The sequence below is a fragment of the Ceratotherium simum genome, chromosome 38, assembly GCF_057802395.1.
Source record: "Ceratotherium simum simum isolate JZ-2026a chromosome 38, ASM5780239v1, whole genome shotgun sequence".
Taxonomy (NCBI): Eukaryota; Metazoa; Chordata; class Mammalia; order Perissodactyla; family Rhinocerotidae; genus Ceratotherium; species Ceratotherium simum.
In genome coordinates, this window is record NC_141937.1 from 15,222,587 (window position 1) to 15,241,099 (window position 18,513).

At 38.7% G+C, this 18,513-nt stretch overlaps 1 protein-coding gene across 5 annotated transcripts in view; it reads left to right on the forward strand.

The window, feature by feature from the left end:
- The window catches only part of SYNE1 (spectrin repeat containing nuclear envelope protein 1), a 452,863-nt gene that overhangs the window by 399,236 nt on the left and 35,114 nt on the right, over nt 1–18,513 (forward strand). For 4 of the 5 annotated variants that reach the window (XM_087425127.1, XM_087425124.1, XM_087425125.1 and 1 more), the window contains 3 exons: nt 3,737–3,899; nt 14,761–14,948; nt 15,851–16,001. In XM_087425127.1, coding sequence (XP_087281253.1) covers nt 3,737–3,899; nt 14,761–14,948; nt 15,851–16,001 — 502 coding nt within the window. Of the gene's footprint in view, nt 1–3,731; nt 3,900–14,760; nt 14,949–15,850; nt 16,002–18,513 lie in introns of all 5 variants that reach the window. The other variant, XM_087425128.1, reaches the window with a different exon arrangement.

Consider the following 18,513-nt stretch of genomic DNA (forward strand, 5'->3'; position numbering starts at 1 on the left):
TAATAACCGACCCGAGTAAAAATCCTTTTAAAAGCATTTGTATGACAAAGAGGAACAATGATTTTGTCATGACTAGATTTTCATTTGAGAGAGAAACATTGATTAACAGAAACCCTAAAAGAAGTGGTGACATAAGTTTTAAGGAATTAAAACTAAGTAAAAATGCTCAAAATACTTTGGTTATGAGACATTTTCTTCTGAGCAGTGGCTCTTGAGCAGACTCATCTGGAGAGGAGAGTGGGGGGAGGTGGGGACAGAATTAGCAGCTGGCACGTGTGGCTTGAAAGCACGGCTAAGTGGTCCTGTAACCGTCCTAGCTTGAGAATCACTTCTTTACTATCTGAAAGTAATAAAATTGAGAAACACTTGATGACTCTGAGTGCAAGTTGTCAGTCTTTGAGACTATTCTATTGCAGATCCCTGCCTGGAATTAGCTCACATCCCTAGAGTTTTAAGTCACGTTGCTCTTAAGATTTTTTTCCAAGCAGATACCTCTTCAGTTAGACTAAGTTGACACCTTGGAGACCGAAGTATTTTGCTTATCTGCTGTCCATCTATATGATGAGTAGTGTCAATAAGGTGACCACACTTCCTGAACTCAAAGGCAGGAGCCATAGCCTAAAAGCAGACCTGAATTTTAAATACGGGCTGTACCAGAAATCATTGATCATCCCCATTGCTTTTCTTTTTAGAGCATTCTGTATACACTCAGCCAGGTCAGGCCCTCACTGGGGACTCAATAATCAGTTTTTGCTGCTATTTCTTTGTAAGAATAGAGCTGAGAAATACTACCTGTGTCCTTCCCCAGCTCCTGCTCACACCTTGCCCACAATGGGAAAACACCTTTCAAAACTGATTTATCTATCCCTGCTCTCGTGCCCTTGCCCTGCCTCCTCTGCAGCCTTGTTCCATCATCTGTATTCATCTGTAATTTCTCTCCGCCTTTTTCTTTTGTCTTTGGCTTCTTCCTCATGAGTTCCGTATTGTCTGCCTAACAACATTCTAAAGCTATTCCAAATATTAAACCGCATTGAACAAAACAAATCAATTTTTCCTTATAGCCAGATCCTTCTAGAGGTTTCATACCATATTTAGTCAGCTTCACCGCCTACTTTCTTAAAATGATAAACAACACTCCCTTAACATAAGTATATTTCTAAACCCAAATGCGTTCTGGTTTCTGTTTCCACAGCCCTTAATGAACTACTCCCTTAGGATCAGCAGAGCCTTCCTAATTGCCAGATCACAGTCTTCTTTTTAGGCCTCCTTATGCTATACTGCTCTGCATTTTATTAAGTAGACCAGTGGTCTTCAAACTTTAGTGTGCATAAGACTCACCTGGAGTGCTTATTAAAAATGCAGCTTCCCTGGCCACACTCCAGAGGTTCTGATTCGATAGGACTGGGTTGGGATCTAGGAATCTGCCTTTATATGAGGCAAACCAGGTGAATCTGATAAAGGGGGCATTCATATCACAGTTTGACCAAAAGTTCCTCCTTTATTATTTCCTTTATTGAGTATATTTGACATATAACATTGTATAAATTTAAGGTGCACAACGTGTTACTTTGATACATTTACATATTGTAGTATGATTGCTGGTGTAGCAATATTTATCACATGACATAGTTAGAGTACAATATTTTTGTCTGTATTCGTTATACCATGCATTAGATCTCTATGGCTTACTTACTACTCAGTGCAAGTTTGTACCCTTAAAACAGCATCAATATGATCCTCCCACCAACACTTCCTTCTTGGAACTTTTCCTGCATTTAATTTTATGCTACATTTTCTTGGCTCCGCTCTTTCTTTTCTGATTATTTTTTCTTTGTCTATGGTTCCTCCTTCTTTAACCAGCCTTTTAAAATTCATTCTTCTTGTCCACACCCTTTCAGGATGAAACATGTCCTTTTGTAGGGCTTCAGCTCTATGCCAGCAATACCTAAACCAATGCAATAAACTCCATCCACTTTTCTGAAACTAAGAACTGCATTTCCATACATGGCTTCCTGATCCCTCAGACTCCTTATATCCCAAATGTGAATGCACCATTAATCCCAAGAACTTGCTCCTCATCCTGTCTACTCTGAAGTAGCAGCATCCATCTAGTCACCCAACTGGGAAACATCATTTTTAACTCCTTCTCCCTCACATCATGCCAGTTCATGAATTTAGGAATTCCGTGCTCACCTCTCTTGCCACTGTTTCCAAAGTGTAGGCTTTGGATGTAAGCTGCTTGGACTATTCTTTTTACTTCCTGAATGGGCTCCCCCAACAGCCTCTCTTCAAACTTACATATTCAAAATCAGAACTGATCTTATCACTGCTCTGCTGATAAATCTTGGCAAAGTTCCTATTTATCTTTAAAACTGCGTACATACCCATTATCATGTCACTACAGGATCTTTATAATCTTACTCCAATCTACCCACCAGTCTTATCTCTTACCACTTCTTCATCTCTCTTCCACATCCTCTCTACCCACAACCTCCCTGGCGTCACCACACTGTTTGCCTTCAAAATCTCTGCTCTTCATCTTTGTCTGCTTGGCTTACATCCATCTCTCAAAATGCAGGACAAATGTTATTCTTTTACTTCCCCTCTTTCATCAAAGTCTAAGCTCCTCAATGGCAAGGTTGAAACTTTAGTCATCACTGTATTTCTATCACTTAGCACCATAAATATCTGCAGAAAGCACAAAGAAATGAACGAGTAGTGAATAAATGAATGAATGATTCCCTGAACGTGGCCAGACAGAATCGATCACTTCTTATTTGTTAGCCAGAAACTTGGTTCATTTCTTTAGTCTAGTTCTTTCCACACTGTGTTATATTCCATTGTTCACATGTCCAGATTTCCAGTCAGATTGTACATTTCATTAGGGAAATAACCAAGTCTTATTTATTTTGTCTTCCTGGCATCTTACACATTAGATTTTCACGCATGATTGTTAGATAAATCTTAAACAAGTGAATTTTTATTGCTTCCTGGAAAGAATGGAAAAACTTTTTTTTTTTGGTGAAGCACGCTATGGAGCGAATACTGAACTAGGCTGTGCAGGTGGAAGATTGGAGAGTAGTAGGCCTGGTGTCTACCGTCTGCTGCTTGCGGTCCAACAGGTCCTCAGTTTACCTTTAATGTGATCTGACATTGGTAAAACTCAAATTGCTTAAGGGCATGTGACAACTCACTGATAGTTAATCTTAAGTGTGCGTTCTTCTTTTAACTGAGTTTATGCCCCGGGGGTGCTGAAATACATCCCACGGGGGCTGAAATGATCAGAACTGTGGATTTGTAATCTGTTTGGTGACAATCCACTGGAAATGTTAGTTTTTTTCTCCCAGGTGATCTTCATAGGAGTATCAATTATATTTTTTGTGGAAATAGCAATTTCTGTGACAACCATGAGGTCTCTGTCACGGTTCTATAGTTATAGCTGTGTTGAGTATAATCGTCATTAATATTTATTGAATGTGCCCCAGGTACCCTGCATTATTCAGCTCATTTAAATCTCACAAGTACTCTTACTTCATCTCCGTTTTATAGATGAGGAAACAGAGACACAGGAAGGTTGTGCAACTGCTCAAAGTCATACAGCCAGTAAGTGGCTGAGCCAGTGTGGACGTTGGCTCTAGGGAATTCAGCTTTAGACCTAATACTCGCTTCTGCTCATGAGGGAAACATGAGTGGGGCGTCTCACTGAAGCTGAGTGTCCCTCCTTCTCTGCCCCCAGGGTAAAGAAGCTGAAGGAGACACTGGTCGCCGTACAACAGCTGGATAAGAACATGAGCAGCCTGAGGACGTGGCTGGCTCACATCGAGTCAGAGCTGGCCAAGCCCATAGTCTATGATTCCTGTGACTCGGAAGAAATACACAAGAAGCTTAATGAACAGCAGGTAAAACTTAAAACAACTGAGGGAAAGTCAATAGGCTCTTGAATATCTGTCCTCCTGGCCAGGATAGAAGAGTGGGTGTGAGATGGTGAATCGGGATGGAAAGTCAGAAGGACGTGAGACAGGATTGGTGAGAAAGGAAAGGCTTTGTCTGGGCAGGTGTTTGGAGCATATAGGTCCCATGTCATCACCAGGGTTGACGGGTTAATGTCGTTGGTCCCTCCTAAAATGGTTGAGCTGCAATGATGTATCTAAAAGACTGCTGACAGTTTTGTTTGTTTGTTTATTTGTGCGTCACTAGCCCACTACTGTAGACTTAAAAAGGAGCTTTTTTTCCTGCATATAGTGTTTGGAAAAAGATTACAGCGCATGCTTAGAGTTTTAAAGTCTAAAACAATTCTGTTTTGCAAGGAAGATCGTATGACCTGCCAACCACACTCTGTAATTTCACCTTCATGCATATAACAAATAGAGCACATGGCACTGGCATGTAATACACAACCCAACAAAGCAAAAGAGGGTAACCCTGAAACATGCATACAGAAGGGATTTTCACCTCCCACTCTCCTTTCTTATCCTTACTAAGTGTAGCAGACCCCAGTTGTCAGTATTAAACTCCTATAAGTGCCCCATAAGAAGTATTGCTATTGTGTGCCTTTAAATTGTCCTTGAAAATTCTATCCACATTTAGGCCATTATAGCCAAGTTGCTTAATTTTAAAAATGTTAAAAAATATAAATAGACCTATTTCTGCAATGTTATGAAATAGTTTATGTACTTACTTTATTTTACAAACTATTTAAACCAATGAGAATAGGTATTAAAATACAATTTTGGGATATTGGGGTTACTTTGATATGTAAAATAGCATTTCTTTTTAAAAAATATTGTTTGCAGGACATTTTTCAATTGTGGTAAGAGTAAAACCCTCTGATAGACTCTGAGGTTTGAAATTCTGATGATTGAACTGTGGAGGTCATGGTTGTCCTCCAGCTCCCCAAATTCTCCTGGAGAACATGGTAATGGTGTCTACCAGTTACAACAGTTAAAATACTAATGGCCAGTATTGTAATTTAGCAAATGTAAGAAAATCAAAACAGTATCCTGTTAAATGTGGCAATTCGATCATAGGGGTTTATAGCCCCACCTACTACTAAAACCCTAATAAAATTATAGTAAAGGGGAAAAAACGGTTAAAACCCACAGTGGAAAAGATAACAGGGGAGAAGACGATAGAGATGACAGACATCAACAGAATTTTGGAAGACAGAAAGTGGATAGATGAATAGTGATTGTGTTTGTAGAATGGAGGGTGGAGAAAGCTGATTCATGCCTCAGAGTTCCAGGAAGGCAGAGAAAGTGGAGATATCAAGTCTGCAGGGCTTTAAAATGGAAGATTGCTTGAAAGTCTGAATAAGGAGTGGTTAGATTGGCAGATTTCCGTAAGGCCAGCTGGACAGGCAACTCTGCTTCATTTACTCCAGTAGACCAGAGGATTACTCTCTGGAGAAGGCAAACCACAGGAACTTTGGGTTTGGGGGTACCATCAGGCTGGAGCCACTATGTTAAAAGTGGAGAGAGTAAGTGAAAGGCTTTCTACTAAATGATATGACTTCACCCCGCTGCCTCAACTTGGTTCCCACAATGTCACTAGCCAGGCTTATACCACAGCCAAGAGATGGGAGGGATCCTCTCTGGAGAAACTGACCAGACTAACAGAAGAGACCTTTAGGTAGTGATATTAAATATCAACAAAAGGCCAACACCTACTTGCCTTCCCTACAGTGAGGCCTCCTGGTTGACATGTCTTGGAATGTATACACAGCCTCCAATGCCTGGCTCGTTCGTAGATGTGAGTGGATAGGCAAGAATCTCTACCACTAAAGAAAGCTTCTACAGTGAAAGAAGAGACCAAAATAAATAGGAAAAAAAAAAAAATCAGAGGAAATGTGTTGTAGGGCAAGGAAAAAAACTTAAAAAAAAAAACCTCATAAAAATGAAAGATTTTGCATTCATAAAAGAATACCATTTTTTTAAAAAGGAACTTTCAGAATTGAGAATATCTTTCAAAAAGTAAAACAAGGGGCTGGCCCAGTGGCGTAGTGGTTAAGTTCACATGCTCCGCTTCAGTGGGCTGGGTTCATGGGTTCGGATCCCGGGTGCAGACCTACAACCACTCATCAAGCCGTGCTGTGGTGGCGTCCCACATACAAAATAGAGGAGGATTGGCGTAGATAGATGTTAGCTCAGGGCCAGTCTTCCTCACCAAAAACAAACAAACAAACAAAACCCAAGAAGATAAATATATGAAAAATAGGAGAGAAAATGTAACAAATTAAAGGATTAATGCAAGAGTTTCAAAATCTAATTCAATTATTCCATAAAAGTCCCCCCAAAGAATAAAGAAAACAGAGAGGAAGAAATTATCAAAGTAGCCATGTAAAAGAAAGTCTCAAACTGAAAATCATACGCTTCTAGAGCACAAGCCCCCCAAGTGCCCAGGAAAATTAAAAACAGAGCAAGACCATGATGAAATTTCAGGACACTTGGAATAAAGAGAAGATCTTTAAGGTTTCCAAGGTGAAAAAGTCTGATTTCTCCAAAATGATGCTGGAAGGTGGAAGAAGCTGAGAAAATTATTTATAGTTTGAAATATTATACCTACCATTCAGTATATAAAATATTTACCTCCTATGCACACATTCACAGGAAGCTAGTGAAAGATATGCTACATGTACTAAAATGAGAGGAAAAATAATGTTCAACCCAGGATAAAGAGAAGGAAATTTCCAGGATGATGGTAAAGGAAAGTTCCAGATGACAGCTGTACTGCAGCCTAGAGAGCACACCTGTCCAAACTGAAGTAGAGAGGTGGGGTGCTCTGAGATGGATGTCTCCAGGGAGGAAAAAGACTACCTGATGGGCTTAACTATAGTGGAAGGAGTTTTATTAGCTCCATAAGAGAGAGAATAGAAGATGACAATATAGACTTTAAAGAGAGACAGAGAAAGAGAGGGAGAACTATTGATTCCAGAAAAATGAAATGTTGTATCAGAAAAGAAATATAACCATAGCATATTTTGTTACTCAAAGGTGAAAAATACTAAATAACCATAGTCACACAAACAATGATTATTGCTCTAGCTATAAGATGAGCTGAAACAGTAATTGGGGCCCCATGAGTCATGTAGAAATTTATTCCTTTTCTACTAGAGAAGAGTCAATCGTGTCTAAAATTAAAAATCAAGAAATAGCAACATACACATGTTACTTAGACATATAGAAGAACCGTAAGACAGAGCTACAAGAGATGGAAATGGTTGTTTCTGAAGAAGAAGGAACAAAAATGGAAAGGGCAGTGTTTCACTGGAAGCTTAGTAGTAGTTTTTGACTTTTTAAAATATTAATATATGCTCATATTGGCTTTTAATTAAATTTTAAATTAAAGTTTAAAAAAAACTGTGCACCACTGGTTAAAAGTAAAGACTTCCTGGGTTCAAATCCTGGCCTCATCACTGTTCTGCATGACCTGGAGCAAAGTAATGAACTATTTGAACCCTCAGATCCCTTATGTAAAGAATGCTAATAATCAGACTGCGTGGCTCACAGTGTTATTGTAAAAATTAGTGAGAAAATCACGTAGGGCCTAGCTCAAAGTGGGTGTTCAGTAAATTTTAATTTAATCATATCATATTTACTACAGTTTTCTTTGTGGAAAATGTTTGACAATGAGTCTGTAAAAATTGTAGCGTTTGAGATCCATGTTGTAAAAGATAGATAAATAGTAATCTGTCTCCAAAGGGGAAACATTCTGACAAATATTTAAATAAATTAAATTGATAAGAAATATATTTTCTTCTATTTCCCTGTGTGGAGTTTCTGTATGTTTCTCTTGCCAAAGTGCCTAATTCTTCTAGACTTAATTGGACAGAAATATATGTAGACTTGAGATGGCTTCGGAGAACATTTTGTCAAATTTTCCTGTGTTACAGATGAAGAAAAATAAATTTAGAGACACTATGTGACAAGTCGAGGCCATTACCAATGGAGGTTAAAGCTGAAAGTAAGATACTTTAACTGGATTAGGGCACTCATATGTAGTTATAAAAACCCTCAAGCCTTATATCATGTGCTGATTTTAACAAGAACTTTTGAGCAGAAGCACTAAGGGACTTTTCTCTGATATTTATTGTGGGAACCTGGTTGAATTCCCAGAGGTAGATCTCACAAAATTGTGGGCGCACCCTTGTGACTGGGTCCCCTGGAATTTTTAGCTTAGATTTGTCTGCACTGAGCCTCCAGCAGTCCATCAATTACAGTCCTGGTTTTCATATCCCAGCACTGGTTCCCACAGTGGTTTCCCCTCATGAGCGTCTGCTCCGAGATATCATCAAAAGGATGTGGAGCAGTGATGGCATCAAGATGCGACATAGGTCTTTCCTGACTTAAGCACCTATCACAATACCAGCCAGTGACTATCCATAGACAAGACACCACAGTGAAAATCCCAGAACCTGGGGGTGAGGCTGAAGTACCCCCCTGGACCACAGAGACTGGGAAGGATCATATTAGAAGGATAAGAGGAGCGGCTAGAATCTCACCGCATTGCCACTTGCCAGGCGAGCACAGCATTGCACCAAGAGGGCCCTCCTGGGCCTATGGTTTCTCCAGAGGGAAAAGAGAGGCCAAGGTGGGCATCAAGCGCCCCCTGCATTATGGGACGCATCCCCAGAGGCCCACTCGAGTCTCACTTCACAGGATCACTAGGGGAATCTGTGGGGCTCGACCACTGGGGATCAGATAGAGACAGAAGGGGGGGTGGGGATTATAGCTACCAGCACGCACATCTTGGCCGACCACATTGCTGTTTGTAGCTGGACCCAAGCAGAGATCCTAGCCAGCATCTCTGCCCATTAGCAGAGCCAAACCAGTGTCCCTGTCTGGCCTGGGAGCGCAGTTGGCAGTTCTACCAGATTCGGGTCCCCAGACAAAGGGCCATACTGGCTGTGGAGCCCTTTCTACCACCCGGCCTGGACAGGGAAGCAAATTCTCAGCCTCACCCAACAGCTGAGCGTAGCCTACAGTCCCAGCCCACCAGGAAGCCTGGCCAGAGAACCCAGGCAACCATGGAGCCCATCCAACAGCCCTGCTTGAGCAGGGAGCCAAACCTCAGCCCTAGCCAACTGTTGAGCATAGCTTCTGGCCTTGTAACCTGGGATCCTGAACAGAGACCCTGGGCAACCTCAGAGCCCAGCCTACATCCCTGCCCAGCCACCCAGCCCAGTCTACAACCCCACCCAGCCCAGCCTACAACACCACCCAGCCATGAAGCCCAGACTACAACTACAACTTAGCAGTGGAGTCCAACCTAGAGCCTTGTCTGATTTCTGAACACAGCCTCAACCTTGCTCAAGCAGGGAGCCCAGCCAGTGACTCCACCCAATCACCAAGCATAGCCTGTGGTCCCATCCAACAAAAAAACCTTGGGCAGTGACCCAGCCCAACCATGGAGCACAGTCTCTAGCTCCACCCCCTGTGGGATACAGCTGGAGGCCCCTGCTGATGACAGAGCACAGCCAGTGACCTTGCCCAATGGGGGAGAACAGCCAGTGGTGGCCTACCTATTGGTGAAGCCCAGACTATGGCCTCACCCCACTTCAGGGCACAGTCTGCAGCCCTGTGTGATCACAGAGCACAGCCTGAGGCCCAGTCCAACTGCAAAGCCTGCTGGGGGCCCCACTTGAACACAGAGTCCAGCCAGCAGCACCATCTGGTCTCAGAGCACAGCCTGAGATCCCACCCAACCAGGAGCAATTCCAGAGCCCAGCCTATAGCTCTGCCCAATGATGAAGTCCAACCAGTGGCCCTGCCCTGCCAGGGAACACAGCCTGGGACCTCACCCAGCCAAAGGCAATTGCAGAGCCCAGCCAGAAGTACCTGTTCCCCTCACCACCACCACTTCAGAACATAGAATATTTTCCAAAATAGATTATATGTTAGACTACAAAACAAGTCTCCTCAAATTCAAGAAGATGGAAATTATATCAAGTATCTTTTCCAGCCACAATGATATGAAACTAGAAATCAATAATAGGAAGAAAGCTGGAAAATTCAAAAATACATGGAAATTAAACAAGACAATTCTGGACAACCAATGGATCAACGAAGAAATCAAAAGGGAAATAAAAAAATATCCTGAGGCAAACAAAAAAGAAAACACAACATACCAAACCTTATGGGATGCAGCAAAAAGCAGTTCTAAGAGGGAAGTTTATAGCCATAAATACCTACATTAAGAAAATGGAATGATCTTAAATAAACAACCTAACTTTACACCTCATAGAACTAAAAAAGAACAAACTAAGCCCAAAGTTGGTAGAGGAAAGGAAATAATAAGATGAGAGCAGAAATAAATGAAATAGAGAATAGGAAGACAATAGAAAAGATTAACAAAACTAAGACTTAGTTCTTTGAAATGATAAACAAAACTTACAAACCTTTAGCTAGACTGACCAATAAAAAAAGAGAGGACCCAAATAAATAAAAATTATACATGAAAGTAGAGATATTAACAACTTATGCCATAGAAATGCAAAAGATCGTAAGAGACTACTATGAACAATTATTTGCCAACAAATTGGACAACCTAGAAGAAATGGTTAAATTCTACAAACATACATCCTACCAAGACTGAACCATGAAGAAACAGAAAATCTGAACAGTCCAATAATGAACAAAGAGGTTGAATCAGTAATCAAAACATCCCAACAAAGAAAAGTTCAGGACCAGATGGTTTCACAGGTGAATTCTACCAAACATTTAAAGCCAATCCTCCTCACTTTTCCAAAAAAATTGAAAAGGAGGGAACACTCCCAAATTCATTTTACGAGGCCGGCATTGCCGTGATACCAAAGCCAGATAGGGACACCACAAGAAAACTAGAGGCCAATATCTCGGATGAATATAGATGCAAAAATTCTCAACAAAGTGCTAGCAAACCAAATTCAACAGCACATTAACAGGATCATACACTTTGATCAAGTTGGATTCATCTCTGGATGTAAGAATGGTTCAACATATGGAAATCAATAAATGCGATACATCACATTAATAGAATGAAAGATAAAAATCATATGATCGTCTCAATAGATACATAAAAAGCATTTAACAAAATTCAAATGATAAAAACTCTCAACAAATTTGGTACATAAGGAACATACCTCAACATAACTAAGGCAATATATGACAAGCCCACAGCTAACGTCGTACTAAATGGTGAAAGGTTGAAAGCTTTTGCTGTAAGATCAGAAACAAGACAAGGATGCCCACTCTCACCAATCCTATCCAACATGGTACTAGAAGTCCTAGCCAGAGTAATCAGGCAAGAAGAAGAAATAAAAGGCATCCAAATCAGAAAGGAAGAAGTAAAATTGTCTCTGTTTGCAGATGACTTGATCTTATATATAGAAAATCCTAAAGACTCCACCAAAAAAAACTGTTAACACTAGTAAACAAATTCAGTAAAGTTGTAGGATACAATTCAATGTACAAAAATCAGTTGCACTTCTATACACTAACAATGAATTATCTGAAAAAGAAATAAAGAAAACAATTCCGTTTACAATAGCGTCACAAAGAATAAAGTACTTAGGAATATGAATTTAACCAAGGAGGTGAACTGTACACTGAAAACTATAAGACGCTGAAGAAAGACTTTGGAGAAGACACAAATAAATGGGAAGATATCCCATGTTCATGGATTGGAAGAATTAATATTGTTAAAATGGCCATACTACCCAAAGCCATCTATAGATTCAATGCAATCCCTATCAAGGTTCCAATGGCATTTTTTACAGAAATAAAAAAAAAAAAAAACCCTAAATTTGTATGGAACTGCAAAAGACCCTGAGTAGCCCAAGAAATTCAGAGAAAGAAGAACAAAGCTGGAGGCATCAGACTTCCTGGTTTCAAACTATAGTACAAATATATAGTAATCCAAACAATATGGTACTGGCATAAAAACAGACATATAGATCAATGGAACAGAATTGAGAGCCAAGAAATAAGCCCACAAGTATATGGTCAACTAATATTTGACAGGGAGGCAAGAATATTCATATTTAATGGGGAAAAGACAGTCTTTTCAAAAAATTATGTTGGGAAAACTGGATATTCACATGCAAAAGAATGAAACTGGACCCCTCTCTTACACCACTCACAAAAATTAACTCAAAATGAATTAAAGACTTAAATGTAAGACCTGAAACCATAAAATTCCTGGAAGAAAACATAAGGAAAAAGTTCCTTGACGTTGGTCTTGGCAATGATTTTTACATATGACACCAAAAGCACAACCAACAACAACAAAAAATAAACAAATGGGACTAAATCAAACTAAAAATCTTCTGCACAGCAAAAGTAATAATCAGCTAAATGAAAAGGCTACCTACAGAATGGGAGAAAATATTTGCAAACCACGTTATCTGATAAAGGATTAATATCGAAAATATATAAGGAACTCATACAACTCAATAGCAAAAAAACCAAATAATCCAATTTTAAACATGAGCAAAGAACCTGAATAGACATTTTTCCAAAAAAGGTATTCAAATGGCCAACAGGTACATGAAAAGGTGTTCAACATCACTAATTGTAGGAGAAATGCAAATCAAAACTACAGTGAGATATCAACTCATACCTGTTAGAATGGCTATTATCGAAAAGACAAGCAATAACAAGCGTTGGCAAGGATGTGGAGAAAAGGGAACCCTTATGCATTGTTGGTGGGAATGTATGGTGATACAGCCACTACAGAAAACATTATGCAGGTCCCTCACAAATTAAAAATAGAACTCCCATATGATCGAGCAATTCCACTTCTGGGTATATATCCAAAGGAAATGAAATTACTATCTTGAAGAGATATCTCCATCCCTATGTTCATTACAACGTTATTTACAACAGTGAATATGTACATGGAAATAACCTAAGTGTCCATTGATGGATGAATGGTTAAAGAAGTTGGGGTATATATACAATGGAATATTATTCAGCCATAAAAAATAATGAAATTCTGCCATTTCCAACAATGTGGATGAACCTGGAGGTCATTATGCTAAGTAAAATATGTCAGACAGAGAAAGACAAACATTGTATGATCTCACTTATTTGTGGAATCTAAAAAATAAAACTCATAGAAACACAGAGTAGATTGGTGGTTTCCAAAGGTGGGGGTTAGTGGTGGGGGAAATGGGTGAAAGTGGCCAATGGGTACAAATTTACAGTTATGAGATGAATAAGTTCTGGTGATATAATGTATAGTTTGGTGACTATACTTAACAATACTGTGTTGTATATTTGAAAATTGCTGAAAGAGTAAATCTTAAAAGTTCTCAACACACACACTCACAAATTGTAACTATGTGAGGTGATGGATGTTAACTAAACTTATTGTGATAATCATTTCACAATATATACATATGTCAAATCATCACATTGCATACCTTAAACTTACACAATGTTATATGTCAGTAAAGCTGGAAAAAGAAACTTTTGAGTACTTGGGGAAGATTAAATCAAAATGCTATGACTTGTTTAAATACATGGGTTATGTTCAGGTATCTAATACTTCCAAATGTATGTCCTTGTACAAGATGCACTTTAAGACCTAAAAATGTTTGGTGATCTCATTCACTGAAGTTTCTGTCTTTATTCTGAGCAAATATTGAATTCAATTTTTGTGATATTTTATTTTGTATTTTTAGACCAGCAATTCCTTTGATAACTTCCATACAACTAAAAGAGGTTATGTGGGTGGTTTGAAAAGGCTGTTTAGTGAAATAGAAATAGTTTTGAAAGAATTTATATTCTAGCGTCTAGTTTCTAAAATCTGCAAAAATTAATCAAAAGCAGCGTTATTGCATTTGACAATAAGCTAGTGTTTGTAGAGAAGACATCGGAACACGGAAAAATAGGAAAAAGGGGAAAAATAGGAGGAAGAATATACACACAAGAATATAAATCCCAGCTATCTGAGTAAGTTGAGGAATTATCACCAGAACAAGAGAAAAGGTAGGCAAGTTCAAGAACTGTACCAAAGAAAAGGAAATACATTAAGGACCTTGATGAATAAGGCAAGCAAAACATCGTACCAGTAGGCCTCACTTTTGATAACGGAATACTTTGAGTAAATTGGGTTAAAAGCTCAATAGAAAAAATAATGTACATTTTGCATTTACATTCTGTGCAGTTAGTATGAAAACTTAACATGGTAAAACTTTTGGGAAATTCTATGCCTTGTTTATCATCATAATCTTTTTATTTCTGTCCTGCATTTAAAACTGCTCACTGAGGAAACTTATGGTAATGACATTATACATGATAGAAAACCTAAGTCCCTTTAACCGTGGTACCTTTTAGTGATGGTGGAATTAACTCTTTAAAACAATTTGTGGATCTTTGGAGAGCAAATCCCAGTTCTTAACAGGAGCATGTGTATTCCTTTGATTGATGATCGATTGATTGATTGATTGATTGATTGAAATGGAAGTGATATATCTATGAAGTAGAATCTGGGGCAAGATTCATATTTCAATCACTAAAGAAGTTAATTTTACTCAATATAGATAATGTAGTCTATTTCATTTGTTCGGTTTATATTTTGATATTGCTCACATCACCGAAATATTTCTAGATTCATTTTCTCATACTGTTGAGCTTGCCGTAATTTCATAAATGAAGTTGAAGAAACCTCGCGCATGCAAGGAAATGAAATATTTGTTAAGGTTTTGCCTAACCACTTATCAGTCAATGAATACTGCTGCAGTTTCTCGCATTTGAATCAAGTATGTCTCCTTCCCTACAGGAGCTTCAGAGAGACATAGAGAAACACAGCACGGGCGTGGCCTCCGTCCTCAACCTGTGTGAGGTGCTGCTGCATGATTGCGATGCTTGTGCCACAGATGCTGAGTGTGATTCCATCCAGCAGGCTACACGAAACCTGGACCGGCGATGGAGAAATATCTGCGCTATGTCCATGGAAAGAAGGCTCAAGTAAGCTGGGATGTTCAAACCGTTGGGAAAGAGAGAGGACCAAAAAGAAGAAAAATATTGCCCAGAGTATCCATGGTTCACTATTTCCTTTTGGTTGCGATGTCCGAAAATAGCCTTGGTTTCCCAAACTTGCCGTCGTCTACATTTAGTTGGGAAAATAAGTAGGTATAAAGGTAATATATAAATATAACAAGCTAAGTTATGCCTGACCTAACAGTTTAAATATAATTCAGAAAAATAAAAATATGCCCTTGCCGAACAAGTATAATGTTACAGAATTGGTGATGTGAAAAAGCAACATTCTTTTATTAAAAATGAAATAATAAAGCGCTTATCTTTAAGCCATTTGAAATTCAAGGCAGTAAAAAATAGTGATGTTTTAGAAAATTCTCGAAATGATTTAAGACACATAATCTTTGTGCTCCCTGGGGATATCTTGAAAGGTTAATATTTGTCTTGCTGTCGTAGGTTGATTTTGATGAGGGTGAGTTTGACGTTGGACTTCAATGGATTTTCAAACCTGAGTTTTATTTCAGCGGAACTTGGCACGAGGGTGCACCAAAATATGGTGTTGCACCTCTAAACTTCCTTGCACAGATCCAGAACAGTTCACATTGTGTGCTTATAATACTCGATTTGACTAATTCCAAATCCAGAGTGGCAGGATGTGTGTTAAACACACACGCACACACACACATGCGCACACACACACACACAGCTGTTTCATTTTAGCTCAGACAGTTGTCTCTTTCTCACTCTGGTCAAATTTGGCTCCCGGCATAGTGATTGGCACAACATTTGCTTGTTTGGGCACTCTTAATCCAATTGCAGGCATCAGACAGGGTTCTGGAGCACAAACAGTCTCCAACAATCAGATTCTGTTCTTTCATTTCCTGTCTCAGAATTGAAGAGACGTGGCGATTGTGGCAGAAGTTTCTGGATGACTATTCTCGTTTTGAAGATTGGCTGAAGACTTCAGAAAGGACAGCTGCCTTCCCTAGCTCTTCTGGGGTGCTCTATACAGTTGCCAAGGAAGAACTAAAGAAATTCGAGGTGATTTGTCATTCCAAATATTTAGTCTTTATTTTGCTATGTGAGTAGTCAACTGGTAGTTGGTGTCCCAAGACGTAACCTAACTCTTCACCCACACACTATTTGTTCAAATCGCTGAGTGATGACTTTGCGGTCATCTTTATTACTATTGTACATAGACAAAAGAAGTGGGGTAAAAGGTTTTTATTTTAATTTAAGACTGTCAAGAATCACAAACAAAATAGTAATGAAGAGAAATTCTATTAGAAAACAGGAGTCATGATTTCCCCCCCAAAAAATCTTGGCATTCTTTTTATTTCATAATTGTTCACAATCAACCATCTAAGATTAAAATATGATGGTTTTCCATACTATAAAAATCTGTCTTGCAAATATATTTTCTTGATTTTTTTTTACCTGGTTGGAGCGTAGATATATATTTTTTGATCATTGATAAAATAGAATTACCTCCAGAATGGAATGAAACGTTTTAATTATAAGCCATTTCTAATTACAAATGAAGAGCAGTGCCATTCTTGAGTCACCAAGACTCTTCAATTACATAGAGACAAAAACAGCAGCAGTGAAATCATATTCATAAAGAAAGGAATCGTTCAATAACTGGTCCCTGTGCCTTGCCTGTTTGTGCAATCTTCATCTACTCCATCACTGTGATACGATGAAACCTTGACTTCTCAGCTGCCTCTCATTTTCCCAGAGGACCTGGCATAGCCTAAAGTTGACCATTTTTTACTGTGAATTTTCTTTGCCCATCAATTCCCATGGATAGGCAGAAATACACTCATATATATTGACAGCAAACAGTTCTGGTGCCTGTATCTTACAAAAATCATTCTTGGTTGCTAATTCTGCTCCAAGCTCCCCATGATGTTTAAAAATAAGACTAAAGGGCCGGCCCCGGGGCTTAGCGGTTAAGTGCGTGCGCTCCGCTACTGGCGGCCCAGGTTCGGATCCCGGGCGCGCACCGACGCACCACTTCTCCGGCAATGCTGAGGCTGCGTCCCACATACAGCAACTAGAAGGATGTGCAACTATGACGTACAACTATCTACTGGGGCTTTGGGGGGAAAATAAATAAATAAATAAATAAACTATAAAAATAAGACTAAAAATCCAACCAAATCCTGGTGAATTCATTTTTATCTTGCAATGTCAGGATTTATATATAACTGTACCACTAAATTCCAGAGAACTTTTTTTCCTGTTTCAAAGGATTTCCCTTAGAAAACTTCTAGTAAGAAGCCATAATCAGCTCTGCAGCAGATTTCAGGTCATCCAGTGTGAACCAATGCTAGCAGAAGGATTCATGTATTGCCTCTCACTACGCTGAGATTCATAGAGGTTAAAACCTTCTTTAATTGGCTTATACTACAAAGCAGATTATATAAGGTCTCTTTGTTGCTATTTTAGACTCAGATTTTATGGCAAAGGTTAGCCGTATATTTAGCTTCTACATGAATGATTTTATAATTTATAGTTAATTTTCTTAAGAGACAGAAAGAAATCACAAAAACAAAATTTTGTTTGAAGGCAGCTTTTAGCCTATCCAATTGCATGAATATTTGGGATGGATCTGGGTTTGCTGGGGTGCCCACCATCACTCCAGTGGGCAAACATTTACTCCAACTTCCAGTAATGGCAAAAGCTGAACTTGCCTTTCCACTTCCTTTTCTGGGGAAATAACTTCAAGTTTGATAGGATAGAAGATTGGATTTATTAGGATGAGGGCTCTTAAAGCCACTCTGAGAAGGAAAGCCATTTCAGAGGGAGAAATGTGGTAGCATGTAAACAGGGTGACAAGCCAAAGGAAACAGAACTTTGGGATTTAGATGACTTCATATAGTCCAATTAATTATACAGTTTTCTGTCTAATGCCAGGATAAAAATCAGTCATAAATCATATACATGAGTTTGGAAAAAAAATGCTTCATTTAGTTTTGGCCAAATAATTCTTATGCTAGGGCTATGATTGCAGAGAGAAAGAAAAAAAGAGTATTTTTACCTTCAGAAACTCTCAACTATGCATAAAGTCACCTCAAAAGTAAATAAACACTACTGTGTAATTTGGTGCATCAGCTCTAACATGTTTTATAAAAATGGAATAATTCATGGAAGCCACAAAAAAGAAATAGACCATGTTCCAAACTTTTTTCCATGCAAGGTGACTTGTATTTGACTAAACTGCTTTTCTTAAACATTAGTAATAGCTCGCATTTAGAGGATCATCTGTAAAAGATAGTTTTAATTTTTTTCTTAATGGACACCAGAATTGAGCCAATTTCTGGATTTTGAGGAAATAACATATTTTACAAATAAAAAACCAGGCCTATTGTAGATATCTTTTTCTCAGTATTGATATCAGATATACTGAACATTTCAAACTCACATTTCAGCAAACATATATATTTTTGTAATCAGTTTGTTTTATGGGAAAATTTTTTTCAGGCTATTTCAAAAGCTATATTATATATGTATATGTACATGTATATATACACATATATTTATTACGATT